Source organism: Aythya ferina (assembly GCF_964211825.1).
Source record: "Aythya ferina genome assembly, chromosome: 2".
NCBI lineage: Eukaryota > Metazoa > Chordata > Aves > Anseriformes > Anatidae > Aythya > Aythya ferina.
Window position 1 is genome coordinate 71,783,482 of NC_140297.1, and position 20,197 is coordinate 71,803,678.

A 20,197-nucleotide genomic window follows, 5' to 3' on the forward strand; every position below is an offset into this window, starting at 1 on the left:
TGTGCCACCCAAGGAAAATAGGATTATATAGAGACTTAATGTTTTATTCCTTGATCGTAACAGCCTTCATTCCATGTACAAGTCCAGATTTTGCCCTCGGTTACTCTGATGCAATATTTCTGGAGTTTAACAAAACAGAACGTGGCAGATAGTGTGAACAAGAGACAAAAATCCATATGTGAACTGTTACAAAATTACAGAAATTACACAAAAGAAACAAAAACTGCAACCTAAAAGGTTTCTGACATATTCACCTCTATGTTCATCAAGGAGAAAGATCTATTTAGTCTTTTTTACATTGTTTATGAAGTAAATTGAAGACTAAGCTCAATAGCTGTGACACGGTTAAAAATAGCTGTACAGCTTAAGCACTGCAACTCATACTGCTCCACAGGAAGAATTATTCTCCTGGTCAAAATATTTGCCTTTTCAATGAGCTGAACTTTCAGGTCATCTGTTAACAATGTAGATTCTTTCCTGTCTAGAAGAACTTTATTGTCCTCTCCTTTAACAAATAGCAGGGTATTGTTCCCAGACGGTTGCTAATTCACACCATTATCATGTAGAAATCCTTCATAATGGTAGGTAGAAGAAGTATATATTGCTGGGATTTTTATGTATTTTGATTTAATAAATCTCACACTTAATTCACCAGTATATATAAAATATAATGTAAATTGATCTTTATAGTACACTCTCCTCACTTTCCTCAGCCCTGCTTTTCCTTCTTTTTTCAGCCATACCTTCTAAAATACAGGGACAGACATTACAACTGAGTACAGGGCACATTTGATGCTGAAAACAACTTTGCCAGATTTGGTAGGTAACCTGTGTATTATCCAAACTCACAGATTTTACTGAGTTATGATCATTTAGTTTGCCTTCCTGTACAACACAGAATTTCGCTCAGTGTATTCCTGTAGCAGACAATCATATTCTGCTTGAACTAGAGACATCTTTTTGGAAAGATCCACAGCTTTTTGTCACTGGCATTTCCAGAACATCCTTAAATAAACTCTTCTGATATATAACCGCCTTCAGTTTAAAGTTTATTATATTTGTAGAAGAAATACACCTTAATCCAGATTTCAGCCACTGTATTTTCTAATTACCATTGTCTACTACACTGAAAGAATGGCTCCTTCTGAAATCTTTGCCCCATATAGGTACTTACAGGACAGGCCATCAGTCACCTCCTAAACTTGCATTTGCAAACTTAATAGACTCAGCTCTAGGCTTTTACTAAGTACTTCAGGATTTGTTCACTTACTTCTTTTGAGGTTTTTAATTGTCCTTGATGTATTTTTTCTGAATCTTTTTAAGCTTATCAAGGGTGTTTTTGCATCTCAGCCTCAAACAGGATATAGCTTTCTAACATTACCTCACAGCAAAATAAAAGCACACCTCACTCATCGTGAAATCCCTATATCGATACCAAGGCACTGTACAGTGCATTTTAGCTACAGTATTGTTATCTGTGAAGAATTAGTATTTTCCAAAATACTACTCTCCAACTAAATTCATGATCTTACTGTCTAGACAGATACATTTGGCTATATTAACATATGTTGAAATGATCTCTGTTAACTAACTAGAGACCATCCTTCACAGTTATTAATCCATCAATTTTTGCATGTATGTATTTTACCAGAGATTATATTCTATTTTCCTCCAGATCATTATCCAAGTCCTCAAAGCAATGGGCTGTGAAAAATCTCTATAAAATCTAACATGAGTGTCCTCCATTTATTACTGCTTTATGATCTGTCAGTTAACCAGTTCAAAATATATTTAATATGGGCCATGTTGACTTAGCAAAGAGATAGGTTTTGAAAATCTGAATACCTCACAATATTACTGTATCTGCATGAATGTCTTTGTCAACCAAACTTTCAGCTTCACCATGAAGAAATAGATGCAGACCTATTTAGTTGGGCAAGCACTGACTCTGCTGTCTTTCTTTAATTTTCTGCTAACCAGCTCTCATCTCAGGCTTTCTGCAGTTCTTCCTCTGATCATTATCAGCTAATCCAGTCCAGTATTTATGTTGCATCCTGTCCTTTCCGATCTCATTTACACCTCTACAACAATTAAAATTAAAGAAAAACAAAATACAAAACCCAATACCTTAGATGTCTTCAGGTGGATAATTTTGTACATATGAAAATCTTCACTGCTAAGAGTAACAACAACAAAATATATTCCTTTTTTTTTTTTTTTTTTTTGTAAATCATTGTAAACTATGTACACAACATCCACATGTTGGCCAAAGAACAACAGTGTTGGACTTAAAGCAGCATTTGTAAAGAATTACTGAATATTTCTGCATTATTTCTGTCTTCTTTGCTATTATTATCCTTACCTAGTAGGCCAATGTCATTACTAACACTTTTTTTTTTCTCTCAATTAAAAAGAAAATTTTCATATTGTCTTTAACCCCATTTACAGAAGGTTTGTTATTATTGTCTATATAATCTCTTACAATTATTCTCTTCTTTGTGACAGCTAATAATCACTATTGTTCCCTGCATTTTCTCTGTCTTCATTCACCTGAATATTTGAATCTTCACCCCTGCCTTACTATGCCATGATAATTTCGTGCCTATCTGTAATGAATTTTCACTGTTAGAACTATAAACCTGCTGGGTAACTTTTTATTTTTTTTTTAATAATGTAACTTTCAGACAAAATTGATTTTGTTATATTTTCAGTAAAATCTCTAAATTATTTTTCGGAAATCATCCTTTTGGAAAAAGTAAGCACATTTTATTGGCAAGGCCTGTGTGGGATAGAACTGATTTAAATATGCAATGAAAACTGTCAGTGCTGATTGTCTTGGTGAAAGCTAAGATCTTTTATCTTATTTAATTTTTGTAAGAAAAGTAAAATTGAACAGAAAACAATTTCTTAGTCTCAGGAAAGTATGATGAATGACTTACAGACATTAGAAATTCCAGTAAGGTTTTATATGATCACCTAATATAAGGGCTCTGAAATAACAATGCATATTTTCAGTGTATGTAGACATTTAAAGAAAGATTCCTCTTTGATGTAAGTGCTCCAAATCAAAATGTTAAAACAGGTTACTTCACAGAGTACTGATTCAGTAAAGAGTATTTATTTCATTTCTGCATCATCAGTTATTTCTAATCAAACGATACCTCCACTACTGCTTTTCTGCTCTGTCATAGGAAGGACATGCACCTATTACAGCAAGTCCAGAGGAGGGCCACGAGGATGATCAAGGGGCTGGAGCACCTCTCCTATGGAGACAGGCTGAGGGAGTTCAGGTTGTTCATTCTGGAGAAGAGAAGGCTCTAGGGAGACCTTATATCGGCCTTCCCGTACCTACATGGGGCCTACAGAAAAGCTGGGGAGAGACCCTGTGTCAGGGAGGGTAGGAACTGGATGAAGGGGAACGGCTTTAAAGTAAAACGGGAGATTTACACTAGACATTAGGAAGAAATTCTTCACCGTGAGGGTGGTGAGGCACTGGCACAGGTTGCCCAGAGAAGCTGTGGATGCCCCATCCCTGGAGGTGTTCAAGGCTGGATGGGGCCTTGGGCAACCTGGTCTGGTGGGAGGTCTCTGCCTGTGGCAGAGGGAGTGGAACCAGGGGCTTTAAGGTCCCTTTCAACCCAAACCATTCTGTGATTCTATGATTATATATGTGCTGATGTTACTTTAGCAATAGCACAAATCACCCTAACATATTTCACAAATATTCACACAGTACAGAAGTGGGTTATTATTCATTAAGAAAATAATCACGATTCTTTCTTGTGCCCATGGTCCTTTTTAGTTAGGATACCTTTGATTCAAATTGTAATTTGGAAAGACTGAAAAACAAAACAAAACAAAACAAAAAAAAAACCACCAAAGGATCAGTGACGACTTTCAAACCTTGCCTAAAACAACAGATAAGAAAAACACTGGCTGTTATGAATCCCAGGAACACTTGCCGTTATCTCTATAAAAAGAAAGTTCAGGACCTAATGAACTTTCTGAGGCAACTTTCTTAAGAAACCATTTTGTTGTTTTTATCTTGCAAATAATTAGATATAGTATCCAATGGCTTGATCCTTGCTTTCTGGGTATATATAAAAACAAACAAACAAACAAAAAACAGCTCCCAGGACACATTGGCTGTTAGATACAATGTGAGAATTGAACCACGGAGGAAAAAGCGGAAGGGGCAATAAGAATAGCCTAACTTTATAATTTGATCCTACTCTTGATATAAAAGTGTGGCACTCAGTAAAAGCTGGCACAGTAAAGGTCTGTTGGCCTTGGTAATTTTCACATAACTAGCCTAAAATGTTTGGGTGTTTTTTCTACACTTTGATGGCAAGTAAATAAATTTGAATATATTGGATTAAGTTTCCAGATGGTGATCAACAGCATTTTTTTTTTTAACTGAGTGTAGTCTTGTTCTGTACTTTCATTTTTTTTACATATTTATTTATTTATTTATTTATTTAAATGAAGGATCAATGCCAGTGGTTGGCAATGACATTAACTTGTTCTGGTTTAAAACCAAAGTATAGGTTTTAAACTTATTGCTAAGTGCACCTGTTAAAACAGGGAGTCATCTGAATATACATTCACATGATCTTATTTTTTGTGTGCTACACCTCTGAAATAACAAACATTTTAATCAATTTATTTTATGATGTTTTCAAATTGCATACAAATGCTGACTAGATTTGTAGTACGTACATAAATTCCTTTTAATAAAATTGTCTTTAAAATGCTGAATGCATAATCTAGTCTTTTTATTATCATATTTAAAATTAAGAAATAGTACATTTCTTAATTAATTATTAGCTACACTAAAATAATTGTCAGAATATTTTTACTTAATATAACCAAACTATAGGGTCTATACACACACACAGAACTGAGAAGACTGGATCTGGGGCACTTAAACTACTTGGCTGCTTTATAAACTCTCACTAAGTTACAAAATGCTTCAATAATAGAGCACTAGCCTTCTAGTCCTTAGTATTAGTTGATATTATTCTTTCCTACCAGTTTTTATTTATATATTGGAAGGAGTTAAAGAGCAACATGGCTTACTTTCCTTATCAGTCTTCCCACCCTCACATAAACACATTCAAAATGAATATAATTTGTTCCTGCGTGTGAAACCGAAACCAAAAGTCATTAAAGCAAAAGTTTTTCTACTCAGAAGATATTGACAGTACTTATACTTGGAACTTCAATTCCGTTGGAGAGGCTAAAAAACAATCTTTGTTAGTGTCAGCATTTTAAATGAAATAAAGCCTAAAGTGAGCTCAGCTACTAACAGACAGCCTGTCCCATCCCAGTGCCTGCCCACTGCCCAGCCAGTGTAAAACTAAAATACTTAAAAGCAAATGATACTCTTAATTATGCTTGTATGCCACCTACAGCTTCAGATTTGGTTTGCATAACAGCACCTCAGCAAAATTATAGTACAGTCAGGGTGGAGAGGTAAAAAACAACCTTACATGGCTGCAGGACTTTTATTACTTATTGCACTCTAAAAACAATGAAGACTTTCATCAAATGTTGCAACTGCTATGCTAGTGTAAAATTCTGGAAAATGTTAATAATAAGTAATAGTCATGCAGGAGTGAGAATTAACTGGCATTGCAAATTGTTGCAAGTATGAATTTTCCATTTGCCAATCAAAGTGGGAGTTTAACTGGCCACTAAAACTATACGGCGCAGAACAGCTTTGTCCTTTACTCTGAAGACGATCGCCTTGTCAGTCCGCACAGCATCTTTCTCACGCTGGTCGCCCCATCCCTGCACACAGCTCCCTGACCTTAAGGTGCTGTCCAGGGACACTGACCCTCCTCTAGAGCCAACACAACTCAAGGGCAAGAAGCTGCACAACCGCACCGCAAGTCAGTCCAGTGACTTGACCCAGCTGAAAATCACACGTGCCATTTGACGGATTCTTTTTTCAACTGATCCAAGTCACTGCTGCAACCCTCCCTCCCCACACATCTCCCTTCAACCATGCCATGTATTCCTGCTCCTTTACTTGAAATGGCATTTCTTTGGCTTCAGCCTGAGTCAGTCAGAGAGAAGGCAGAAAACTGAAAGAAGCGGACAGCTTTCAGTTAGGTAGGCTGCCTTCAGTGGTGTTCTCCTGATCCAGTGACACAAATCAGTGTCAGTGCAAAGGAAGGGGGCAAGAATGGGTGGCTTGCCAGAGAAAGAGGCAGTAGTGCAAAGCAAAGCCTGCAGCACTGAGATTTGCTTAAGCCATAGAGAACTGAGCACTCAGACTGCAAGCTGGAACCAGACAAGGAATAATTAGTCTCCTTCCTTAATATTTAGTATGCTTTAAAACTGACTTTTAAGCATTATGACAAACAAGGAAACATTAAAGGAAAGAGAGGAAAACCAACACAAGTGCTATCAGAATGGGCAAATTTCTTCCTCTAGTCTCAGGGCATTTCTGTGTACATTACTTGCTGGCTGTAGAGCTCAACCTTCGACACCTGCTTTGTCATACTGGCAAATACGTGTACAGCAATGCACTGAACCGCACGGAGGAATGGATTCAACCAAACAAATATTTTTGGAGCTAGGGTTCTTGTTTGTCATTTATTATGCAAGGTCAGCTTTTTAATCCTCCTAGCATGTGGCCAAGCTGCTGTTGTGGCTCAATGGAAGAAACAGCTGAATGGTCTGAGGAAGGAGCTCCTGAAGTCAATTATAACACACTACCACCCCAAACCCTTCTGAGATTTAAGCTGAAACAAAGCAAAATACAACAATTATGGTTTAAAAATGTAACTTGATCCATCACTCAGATTAACTGTCACTCAGATAAAAAAAGAACTTAATTTACGCCATGGCAGCTCAGTGCTGTGCCTAAACCCTTTATATGCTTCAACAGCACAATCCCTTAACAACATTCACCTACTAACACAGTTTACAGTCCCATGGGAAGGCCTGCAATGAAAGAAAAGTTGGGTATTATCCTGCATTAGGTTCAAAAGACCGTAGGGAGGGAAAAAAGATCACTGCTTAGGGGGTCACAATTTAAGCATATTTAACAGAATGACTAAATTAACCAGACTAACCTTTCTAAACCTCTCTGTAGAGAAAGGGGATAAAGTTTCTGTTCTGGTGACCTTCTAGAGGAATTTATTTGAATGGTCTAAATGGCCTTCTGGATGACTCTTATCACTGATTACAAAGGATATCAAAGATGACATTACATGCTAGCTAAATACCTCACTCAGCAGTTAGCGCGCACACACACGCACCCCCCCCCCCCAAAAAAAAAAAAAAGGAAATAAAAAAAAGACATAAAAGAGAGACAGCTTTATCTGTGTATAGTACTTGTAACATTGCTTCCTTCTATAAGACTCAGTTAGATTGCTCTGCTTTATTCTAAGATGTTGTGACAATATTTACTTTGGGAGGCTGGGGGGGGGGAGGGGGGTGAGACATTCTGCTATTCCATTCTGCTTATATTTTGGCTCTGGGATTCAAACTTTGTCAGAGAGATGAGCAAATGATTAGCAACCATCTCTGAAATACTCAGGCTGAGTGATTTGCTCAGTGCTAGACTAACCATGACAGAAGGGAAGGAAGAATGGCATTTTTCAAGACAGCACTCAGGTGTCCTAACGATGAGATCCCACATTTTCTCCCCACAGCCCCTGCCTACCTGTTTGCCAACTTCTACAAATGATAAGGAAGTTCTAGTAGGATATGATATGCCTTTCTTCCACTCCATAGAAAAGTTCCAGCTTCTTGCTCAGAAAAACAAAAATCATCTTTACTTTACAATCAATAGGGAACTGATTCTACTCTGAAATCGTCCTTTTCTGAATAAGTCACATGGTAAAAGCTTTTTCTGGTGGTTTGACTGAAAATGAGAGAGACAGGTACAGCAAAGAGGCTGGGAAGGTGGAGCTCTAAGATTTGACAAAAGGGACAAAGCAATGAAAATGGGACATTTGCTTTGTTAAAAGCAGAACACAGAGTTATCACATGGTTCTGCAGGCCAGTCGTGACTTTCTTCTTCCCCTTCTTGTGACTTACTATGTCTCGGTATAATTTTTTTATTTAGCATATAAACATCTAAAATCCCTTTCCCAAAATTAATCACACCTCAATTCAAGTTTCTTAAACATATATAATAGCACAGAAGAAAATTAAAAAAGGGCCAAATAAAATATTTTTTTACTAATGGAAAGAATAAAAACACACAGACACACATATATATATATATAAAGTTAGAATAATGAATGTTATTAATTCCCAATATTTATAAAAATGTCCATCAAGAACAAGCAAAGAAGCCAAAGGACATTTTTTTACTTGACAATAATAATGACATAATAAAAGAAATTATTTTTTTATGCATGCAATGACTCCGTTTTGTTACATCTATTAGCTTTGATTAGAAATATATATGTCCAACTGCAGAGGATTACATTCTTTAGAATAAACTAGGTTGTAATTACTTGAGTAACAACTTTAATGTTGAATAATTCAATTAATATTGAAAGTGTTCAAATAACACTCAGCAATAAAGACTGGAACTCCACACTTTACAGACCAATAACAGTAAATGATTAACAATTATCTTCATTTACACTGAAAAGAAATTTTATCTCACACTATTTTAACTGTAACTTAACTGACAACTGTGCGTCATTCATTGCTTTTCACAAGTATCTAAAAGTAAGAAAGCTAGAATAGAACAGTTTCATCTGGTTGATCATAGCAAAATAACTTAAGAATAGGCGAGTAACAGTAACATGTTTCATCTATCACTAGATGTGGGTCAAGCCCTAGCATCCATGGGACAGACTCATCCTATCTTCTCATTAAATCCATGTTTTGTCACTGATGGCATCAGAGACAATCTCCAAAACACACACTTCACTCAACATGCTTATTCAGCATTCCACCTGTAAGTAATTGGTTGGAAAAATTAGGTGTTTTAATAATGATGTACCTCAATAAGCATTTCTAATAATAATAAATCCAATAAAAGACAAACAGCCCGACTATTCAACCTTCACTGATAAGAAAGTAGAGAAGCATGGCACTGTTTGCATAGAATTAAGATGGGTGTATACTGTCTTCCACGTTTTGACAGTCTTACAATGTTACACCGCAAAGAAGCATCCCTAAAGAAAATTATTTCTATCTAATTCAGAACGTAATATTTTATTCTTGGGCAATTTAAATAAATAAGCACAAACCTCTGGAGATTTGATGAGTATAATGTGGTAGAAAGGAAAAACAAATCAATTAAGCAGCTACCCTGATCTGAGAGAGATGCCTCTAACTTGAGTGAAATAGAATCTGAAACGTTTATGGACCTTTCGAAACAGGAAGCTACTTTATTTGCCATCGGCACCAAAATCCTTTGTTGTTATTGATCACCGTCCCTTGATGATCAGCAATGACCTGGGTAAAAATACAGCTTATCCAGCTTCGATTCTCTGGAAGCTATGCCTCTCAAAAATCATGATATTAAACTAGCACTAGACTTGTCTTTTACATTGTCTCATGTATGTTTCTTTTCAACTAAAGCAAAATAGATATCAAATGTCCTTTCGTCTCCTGCTCAACACACAGCCTTTTGTATAATCAAACCAAAACAAGAAGTGCATAACACTAAGCACATGAACCAGACAAAGAAAAGAAGAAATTTGAAAAGAACTTTCTAAGTTGGGCTTTAACCTTCTCTAGATACTTACACACACTATAAACAACCCAGTGTATGCCGAGTTTAAATTTTAACTTTGAATCTTCTGACCTTACTGTATCATAAGTGAAAATTGATTGACTCCTCTAAAACTGCACTAATTTAAAACTTCCATTGCCCTTGGGAATGTTTGCACATCTAGTTATTTCTTCAGCTGCGAAAGACAGTAGGTAGTTGTTTCTATGGAAGCCCAGTCTTCCAGAGGAAGACAATCTGCAGTGTCACCTTCAGAAAGCATTAGAAATCGTTTAGCTAGAAATACGCACACAACTGACTGTAGCATTGGCTTTAAACACATTCTCTGACAGCAACTATGTTTATGAGGTAATTCCGCAGATAAGTACACTGAGAACAAAAGCTCAAGATTCTCCGTGTGATGAAAACACCATCACTTCTTCTTTCTTTGTGTTTCTTTGTTCTTAGAAAGCCCTGTTAATAATCAAAGATTACTTCAGGTCCTTATCTGTGACCCAAACAAGCATATCTCAGCCCTGAAACCATGAGGAGCCATCTCAGAGCTACCACATAGTGTTACTGCATGGCAAAAAGCCTACATAGCTAAACAAACAAACTGATTTTTCCTCTTTAAGGAAATGTTATCCACCCATCTTCCCAATTTTCCCACTTACAAAATGGTATTAAATGGTATTAATTTCAAATAGTGAGATTAATTCCTGGAGTTTGCTATTACGATTTGTTTTATTCTGTGGCCATATTCCTCTCTCTAACTTTTCTCAACTAGGAGTCTACCCACACAAAGCAGTTAGCCAGTCCTTATTTTGTCTTTTAGTATATTTAGTATATTTAGTCCTTTAGTATACCAAGTCTCCACCACAAACTTTGCGGCTATCTAGAGTGTACAATGTTGATAATTTTAGATTTTATCTGGAGCTGATGCTTCTGTTTTGTTTGATCATATACATATATGATAACAACCTCTCCTTGAAAACTTAGGTTCAAGTTAAAACCATGTTTAGTAACAGCGATCTTTTAGCGGTTTTGACTAAGAGAAGACTTGTACAAATGCCTTAAACTCTACCATTTGAATGACATATCAGAGTGTGTTTAGAAACATCCTGAGAGGAAGCAGCAAAAGTTTAGCTCAACACACAGAGCGAGAGATCTGGCAATCATGCTGTATTCCCACTCACATCATGCCCTACCAATACCAACAGAAATTACAGATGTGTGAGGCATCGCTCTTCCTACGGGTGTGCCTGTCCTTGCTGGAGCCTGTGTCAGCCGCCCTCCAGCAGGCATCAACACCTGGAAGGCTTGGGTTACATTGCCCAAGTTTTAAAGCCACTGCTAAAATCTCTCTTGGCCCCAGCAAAATGAACCACAAAAGCTCCCAGTGATTACTGCTGTGCTACATTTCCCATTTTTCCCCTCTAGCGTTACTGACAGATGGACATTACTGACCAGCGATAGGATGCTGAACTGGGCAGATCTTTTGTGACAATGCATATAGTTTTACAATCTCATTATTTCTTCAAGACACAATTCCAGGTCTGTTAGTTTTAACCTTGTACATGACCTGGCCAGTAAAATATGACTGAAGAGTCACACTGTGCTGGCACACGCTATATTTTATACATGCAACTGGGGAAAATCAGGTGCTAAAATCAAGCATAACTATTACATAGCAACTAGCCAAAGTATAATCCAGCTAATTTTCCTGAAGGTACTTTGAATTGTTTTGAACCCTTAATATTTCTACATTCAAGTGTTGTCAATATGCAGATGATGTTTCATCAGATAACTGTTTTATGGAAAGAACTTCAAAAAATACCGACTTTTGAGTATCTACTAAATACAACATCCAACACAACACAGTGTCAGAGAAGTATTTTGAAGTTGTATATATTTCAACTGACTTAAAAATGTACCTCAATGGTTTTCCCACTTGCGTATCTGTAAAATGTATATCCAATGGCTTTAGACTAAAACCATTTTTTTATTATTCCTTGAAACAAACAAATTTTTGTAAACTAGTGCTTTACAGCAAATAGAAATTCTTACAGAGGTATGCATTAGCACTTGCAAAATGAAAATCCCAGTCTGAAAGGAAGAAAGATTTTTCCTTCCTTCTGTATCTATCCAACGTACTCTGAAAAACAGGGTTTGATTTTTCAGATGCTATTATGACAATCAGCAAAGACTGAACATAAGTCTTAATTTACAGAAAAGCTGTGAAACTTTCAGAAACTGTGGGGGCAGAAGAGTTGGAGAAGCACAACTATAAATGTGGTTAGGCCACTTAAAACATTTACTTTATCTTTCTCCACAGAATAAAATAAAATAAAATAAAATAAAATAAAATAAAATAAAATAAAATAAAATGGCCTAGAAGCAAGATTTGATCAGAGTTGTACTAATTTATTTTATGCAGTGCGATTATAAACTGTGCAACCTCACTGAAGAATCACAAAATCTATCACAAAATCCAAAACCCAGTTATGGTAATTACTTTGTTTCACTATTCAGTAAAATTACTAAGTATCTTTCAACTATTTATCTAATAGTTACTTTACTTCACATTTTAATGCTAGCAAAGTGGCTTTAAAATCATTACAAAAATGAAAATCTATGGTTAAATTTTTTTCTAACATCCATCTATGTATTCATACATGTTTGTAGATTCCTTGCAAAAGATCTACAGCAGGTCACTGTTAAGGGACACACGGAAATCTTCTGAGGATGTTTATTAAAACAGTAAATATTCTTGCCTTTATACTGTACGGAACCCGTAAAATGTTAATTTTCTTTTCCTCTAAGTAGTATGGAGGGAAGTTCAAAGAAAATATTTCAAAGAGCATAATATTCTTGTTTGTAAATATTGAAAGCCCATCAAAAATTGGAAAAATAAAAGCTCTGCTTGGGGACATGTTATGACTTTGGATAATATATTTGATAATGAAAAATACAGAGCTCTCATTCTTAAGATATTTTCTAGACTAACAATATGTTGTCAGAGAAAGCACACTGTACACTTAATATGAAAATTACAAATGTCCAACTCAAAGATGAACAAAAACCCAACAATCCTGTATTTATTGACAAATTAAGGTCATCACATACCTCATCGCAACATCCATCCAAAACCTCAAAGGCACAGAAGAAGTTAACAGGACTTACATATTCCCTTTCACCTTACAAATACAGTCTGTAGAGCTCACTCTTTCAGCAGATATCCAAAAACAATACATTACCCAGTGACACCAGATTTGGAGTTCGTTATAGTACATTATGAGTGGCATTACTGGCCTGCATATCAGTTCTATCTAACACATCTGCACATCCAGTTATGACATATTTAAAAAGTCATTCTGGTTGTCAATGCTTTGTATGAAGTACAATCTTTGCAAGCACAGAGAATTTATGAGAGAGAGATGAAACCATAACAGTTCGTAACTTGTTTCTTCCATGGCTTTGGCACAGGTCAGTCATGCCACAGTGGTCAGGAATAAATGAAGCTGCACCTAGTGAGAAGTCAAAGGGGGATACTGCATCACCGATGCTGTTCCAGCTGTATCAAGCTTCCCGAAGAACAAGAGGCTGTGGCATGTATTGTTAAGTTCAGTGTGTCCAACAATTTATCCTCATTCAAGAGGTACTGAAAGTAGGAATAGTGGGAGCAAGCTTCTCTGATAGTACAGACTTGTAAGGTGGAAGTAATTACTCTGTAACTCTACGTGTGAGTGGCAATGCATTAGCCAACATCTTTGATTGACCCAAAAACCTCAAGAAATAAAATCGCAGTCTGTTGCAAGGGAGAGACTGTGAAGGTAAGAATTATCAGAACCTCGTATCCTTTGTGGAGGAAGCATCTCTCCCCCTGCTCTCTTCCTCTCCTCCCTCTCCCTCCCTGACAGACATGGGTAAGTCAAAGCAAAAAAATATATCTCTATCTGTTTTCATAATATACATGCACATTACATATACATGCTCGTACAAAGCAGTTTTGTACATTAAAAAACTGTTAACCATCTCCTTTTCTGTGATTCACTTGCAATCCTACAGAGGACACAATCAGAATTTAACTCCTTTGGCTGTTTGGACTTCAGGAGCAGTTACTAGATTCTTGCTAGGCCAGTATCACAGCAGAGAGCAGGACACGCTGAAAGAGTGGGGGCTGAGGCAGTTTCTAGGCAGCAGCAGAAGAGGGGGCACCGAGGCCTCCTGGGTTCTGTCTAGAGCTCTGGGACAGAAGATAAGAAATATCTCAAACTGGTGAAAGACAATGTGGCAAGGGATGTGGAAAAGCATCACGTTTCTTGCACTAAATGTGGTGGTGCCATTCCTAAGGTGCTCTTCCATTAGCTCTCCATTTTTAAAAAGGGAAAGTCACCAAAGGGGGACCAACAGCTAATCCTAAAATCTATTTTAAGTTAGATGTACAGCTTCCACTCTTCTTGAAGAATCATAGAGAAGTTTGGGTTGGAAGGGACTTTAAAGCCTATCCAGTTCCAACCTCCCCGCCGTGGGCAGGGACACTTCCCACCACACCAGGCTGCCCAAGGCCCCATCTGGCCTGGCCTTGAACACCTCCAGGGATGGGGCATCCACAGCTTCTCTGGGCAACCTGTGCCAGTGCCTCACCACCCTCACAGTGAAGAATTTCTTCCTAATGTCTAGTGTAAATCTCCTGTTTTACTTTAAAGCCATTTCCCCTTGTCCTTTCACTGCCCTCCCTGACACAGAGTCCATCCCCAGCTTTCCTGTAGGCCCCACGCAGGTACAGGAAGGCCACTGTAAGGTCTCCCCAGAGTCTCCTCTTCTGCAGGCTGAACAACCCCATCTCCCTCAGCCTGTCTCCACAGGAGAGGTGCTCCAGCCCCTTGATCATCCTCATGACCCTCCTCTGGACCTGTTCCAACAGGTCCATGTCCTTGTGCTGGCAGCCCCAGAGCTGAGTGCAGGGCTCCAGGTGGGGTCTCATAAGAGCAGCGTGGTGGAGGGCCACAATCACCTCCCTCGCAGCTTTTGGTGCAGCCCAGAATATGGTTAGCCTTCTGGGCTGCAAGCGCATGTTGCCGCCTCATGTCCAATTTTTCTTACACCAATATCCACAAGTCCTCAGGGCTGCTCTCAATCCGTTCATCCCCCAGTCTGTACTCATGTTTGGGATCGCCCTGACCCAGGTGCAGGACCTTGCACTTGGCCTAGTCAAGCAAATCTCTCTCAGTCTTTCACCTCTTCTGAAATAAGCAGTAATATTCGTTCAATTTGTTGTCAAACTAAAACCAGAAAGATCCAGCCATTACAGCACAATGACTGTAAGACCCCCTTTCATGAAGAAATGTCATTGATATTTGGGCAACATCTTAGGAATTTTCACAGTAAAAAAAAAAAAAGAAACAAAAGAGATATCCCAAGATACTTTAAAATTTCTGTGAGACAGATTGAATAAAAACAACCCGTTTCAGTGGGGAAACAATTGCTACTGCCCAAATGGGTATTATCGGTTTTATGTTGCTATCAGTTTTTCGTCAAATAGCTACCAAAAACTACAATGCATTCCAAGTTGCATACAGCAGATAGTGGATTTTACCTTTCAGCTAACTTGAGTGAAAGAGATCTTTAAACTTCCTGGTAAAAGCTCACAAAACATGATAAAGATGTGATTGCTACAATATAACTAGGACTGTGACACAAACTTTACTTTTAAATTGATATTTCCATGCAAGATCCAGTTTTCAACTAAGTGACAGCATTTCTCCTCCAGTTTTCTATGTTCTACCATTTCAGAAATTAGCACAGTAGTTGAAGAAGAGCCCATGGCATCAGAAGCATTTTTATTTTTATTTTTTTGAACTTGAGACCACTGTTGGATACACGAAGTTTAAATTTTCATAGAATACATGTCTTTGGGGCTTACATATTAGGTGATCCAACTTGACATATAGACTAATACAAGACCACAGAACTTCAGTCAGGTGCTTCTGAAATTGGTTTCAGTTTGTAGTTTCACTATATCTGTAAAATTTAATGTCAAAGGCTTTAGTTCTAAAAATAAAAACAAAAATAACAAATCATCATCTGAAGTGAAATATCACCTTGAAAACAACAGACTTTAGGATAAAAAAAAAAAAGTGCATGTATTTTGCAAGACACATGAAGGATTTAAAAAAAGACATTTTCTAATCTATAAAACATAAATAAACATATAATTTTGGACTACAGGACTTTAAATATGTCAGCTTTTAATATTTTAATGGAAACTGGTTAAGTCACTTTAAAATACTAGGTTTATGAGCAATGCCAAGGTGAAATACACAGTGAAGAAAAGACACCAACGCACACTTGCACTTGGCGAGGTTCAGACAAATCGCTCTGCTTACTTCCTGGTAAACCCCAGTAGGAATGTTTTAATCTGAGTAGCAATCACAGCCCGGGTCTAACTACAGTTACTCAAATGTATTGATCCAGTGGGTCACGTAAACCATCAACTGTAACAGTTATACCTAGAGGAAAGATGGAAACACTTGGTCGTTTGATTAGATAAAATCTCCAACAGGCAGAGAATTTCACTACATTTCCACTGCAGTTAGTACAGCAGTTACTGAAATTTAGAAGATAGAGACCCTGCCAAACTGAGCACAGCTTTAGTACTGCCTTTGGTACTTTTGACCTGTCAGATTATGCAGTTGTCCAGGGAAGTACCTTTATAGGATCATTTCTACATTTCATCAAATGAATTTGTCACAGCAATCTCGATTTAGGCTGACTTTAATCCCAGACATGACAGCAAGGGTCTGCCAGAGGAGGTCAAGTGATGTGACTGCGGAGGCAGCAACCACAGCTGCTTTCCAAATGAACCATCTACGTGGCAGTATGGCACCACACTTACAACTACTCCACTGGAGACGACGAGAACAAGCAACAGTCTTGCAGTGGGCGGGGAACAAGCCCATAAAGTAAAGCAAACTTGTCACAACATAAAAGAAAGTAGCCCTAGTACTTGCTGGAACACAGAACTTCTCAAAAGCTACAGCAATGCAGAAGGCAGCAGACATGGATGAAGAAAGATGGTGTAAAACGCGCCTATTGAAACAAATTTGGGAAGAAAAAAAAAAAAAAAAAGATGGCACTTTTACTTATATTTTCCTTTACCTGCCTTGTTGACCAATTTTTCCAAGTCTGTCCACCTCACTGACATGTTGTCACTTGAAGACTCAAACTAACAAACAGAAAAACTATGCTCCTTGCCTCACCCATTGAGGTTGGCAAGATTACTGTCTTTCATTTTCCATCTAGAAAAGATAGCCTCTTCAATGCTTTTCTATAAATGCTTCACATTTTCTTCAAATCAACTCCCCCCTCAAAAAAAAAAAAAAAAAAAAAAAAAAAAAAGCGCTGGTCATCATTAAAACAACTCTGAGAAAGCAGAGGAACAAATGACATGAAGGATACAGCCAGCCCAACAAAGTCACCCTTTCAGCCTGTTAGCATATTTCAAGGTTTCTATCTTTGAATTCCCAATCATCGGCCTATAGTTGGGCTCCCTCTCTCCCAAGTTTATATCTAGAGTAAAAATCATCCCATACACAACCGAATCCACAAAGAATTTTTTGTTAAAAAAGGAACTTACCTTCATTTGTATTGCTTATAAGCGGATTTCTCATTTGTATTTTGGAAGAACCATGGCACCTATCAGCAGGAGCAGTTAGCATTCATACTCAGCCTAACAATCTCAAATAGATTTTACACTTTTTTCATTCAAGACACAAGACGAAGATTCAGAAGGAAAAATGGATATATAGCAAATTGCACTGGACTTCAATCACCAGACTGAAAAAATACTGTATTGCGTTAGTTACAATGAAATATCCACAAAATGGTCAATAACGTGGTAGTTCACGGAGAATTTAAATTATCCAATATTCAACGTTTCAGTTCAACTTGAAGTTATATACCTCCCAAATTAGTATTCACTACATTTAAATTATTTATGATTTCTGATTTTTCAGGCACGGCTCTGTAAATTGCATCAAAAGACAAAACTTGTCAAACAATAACAGCAACTTAGAAAAAAACAAACACATGCAACAGTTTGACCACATCTGAGTCCAAAAGCATTAACAATTTTGGCACTTCAAGTAAACTTTGCACTTACACAATGAACGAAAGTGACTGGTTTTAAAAGTAAAAAAAAAAAAAAAAAAAGCAGTCTATGATTGCAAGCATTTTGAGAGACGCACTTTTGCCCAACGAATACGATGCGTAGCCTTCCTAGTGAGGATGACCATGGTCAACAGCCTACTGAGCCTTTCATACAAGTCAACATTGGGAACACAGCGTAAGACGAACAAACAGATTAATAAAGGCTGCTCACTGTTTAACTTCAGCCCAACATCCAGCAAGCAGAACTTTTCTTGTCATTCTCATGCCTATCGAAAATGACGTCCCATTGTTGGTCATTGAACAAATCCAGAAACACGCAACACGCAAGCACTGGCCACAGCACGGTCTACGGGCCCAACTCTTCAAACCCGACAGAACTTTTCCTGAAGTCAAAGCAAGTTTTGGGCAATTCTTTCCTACACAGAGCGGTCCCTACGTTTCTCAGCCACTTCCAGGGATCATCCCTTCAAGACTGGCTTAAGCCACGCTATGAGGATGGGGGAAACTTGCCAAAGCAATTAACCGTGATTTATCTGCCTTGGGAACACAGGCCTTCGGTCCTCTCATCCATCAGTTCAGCACCTCTGCTCAGCCTTCAACTTGCTTCAGACATAAGCCCACACGGGGTACCCTTCCCTGGCTTACACAGGTCTGTTCGCCCACGGGTGTAATGCCACTCTGAGGAGACACCTGCGCACCAGCAGCGCGCACAGCAAGGCGCCTCCTTCTGCCAAGTGTCCTGAAGGCCGCCTGTCTCCTTTGACCTTAGCATTCCAGCCTCTAGATATAAATATTATTATTATTTTTTTTTATAAATCGCGGACTGGCTGCCTGCTAACCATGCGATAAACACCTTTGTGGCTTGGGGTGACTACCCCATTTACCCAAAAGACAAGACAGGCTCCGAAACGGCCGCCGCTTTGCACTCCCAGGGATGACTTCTCGTCAAAATAAAAACAAGGAAGTTAAATCCAAGAGGACCATGATGCCTTTCAATTAAGGGCAAGGATGTGAGAATTGCCACACACAGGACAGGAAATTCGAAGTTGGGCTGTCACCGCACCCCCCGCCGCCACCCCGAAGCCCCTTCCCCTGCTGCCAGCCTGCCCCGCGGCCGCCCGGCGTGCGGGAGCCCCAGCTCGGGAGCCCCCCCGGCTCCTCGGGCAGCCGTGCCCGGCGCTGTGGCGCGGGGCAGGTCGCGCTCCTGGCGTTTCGCATCGCGGCGCGCAGGATGGTGGCACAGCACTTCGCTGCGGGGACGGCGCCGGCAGCGAGCAGCGCACCAACACCCCCCCCCCCCCCCGCTTTTCCCTCTCCCTTTACACACACGCACACGCACACACGCAGCCCGGTTCCGGACCCGGGCGCTAACTCGGCTTTTTGCACGCCTCTTTGCACGCCTCTTTGCACGCCGCTCTGGCGCGCTCGCCCCGGGGCCGAGCGGCGGCGGCTGTCAGCGCTGCTGCCGGGCACCGGGGGGAGCGGGGGGGCACCGGCGGGGTCCGGAGGGGACCGGAGGGCACCGGGGGGGGCCGCGCAGGCCACGGGCGGCAGCGCTCGGGCTCCTGCCCTCCTTCCGTCCTCCCGCCGGGGGCAGCCGGGCCGGGGCCCTGCCGGCGGGGGTGACACGGGGCGAGGCGAGCCGCGGGCGGGGCGGGGTGCGGCGGGGTGGCCGGCGGGGCCGGGGCCGGCGGCGGGGGGGCTGTTACCTCGTAGAGTTCCTCGGAAGCCATGCTGGGGAGCCTCACAAGGTGGAGTTGGGTGCGGGCTCGCGGAGACTTTGTTTCAGTTGGTGGCCGTGTGGCCTCCTCCTCCCCCCCCGTCTCCTCCGTCTCCCTCCTCCTCCTCCTCCTCCTCCTCCTGCTGCTGCTGCTGCTCCTCTCTTCTCTTTCTTCTTCTTCTTCTTTTTCTTCTTCTTCTTCTTCTTCCTCCTCCCCCTCCTCCTCCTCCTCCTCCTCCTCCTCCTCCTCCGCCCCGCGCGTCTCTCTCCAGCGCACCCCGCAGCCCCGCTCGCTGAATGCCGCTGAGCTGCCGCTGCCGCTGCCGCTGCTGCTGGCGGCGGGGCTGCGCGCACCGCAGCTGCGCAACGCGGCTCGCGCCCCGATCGCGAGCGCGCCCTCGCGCTCTACTCCCCCCCCACACCCCCCCTCCCCTCCCCTCTCCTCCCCTCTCCTCCCCTCCCTCGCTCCGCCACCTCCCGCGGGCGCGCGCTCGCTCACGCGCGCGCGCACGCGGCGGCGCCCCGGGCGCGCGCGCGCGCGCTCCCGCCTCCTCCTTCCCCCCCCCCCCCTCAAGCCCTCCGTTCCCCGGCCCGGCCCGCTCGCTCCCTCCCCA

The 20,197-nt window shown here is 40.4% G+C and overlaps 1 protein-coding gene across 2 annotated transcripts in view; it reads right to left on the reverse strand.

Moving 5' to 3' along the window:
* The window catches only part of CDYL (chromodomain Y like), a 102,096-nt gene extending 82,225 nt beyond the window's left edge, over positions 1-19,871 (reverse strand). Inside the window, exon 1 of one of the 2 annotated variants that reach the window (XM_084508243.1) lies at positions 19,573-19,871. In XM_084508243.1, the coding sequence (XP_084364369.1) occupies positions 19,573-19,596 (24 nt within the window). In that variant the 5' untranslated portion in view covers positions 19,597-19,871. The remainder of the gene's footprint in view (positions 1-19,572) is intronic. The other variant, XM_084508245.1, reaches the window with a different exon arrangement.
* Between the last annotated feature and the right edge of the window lie 326 nt (positions 19,872-20,197).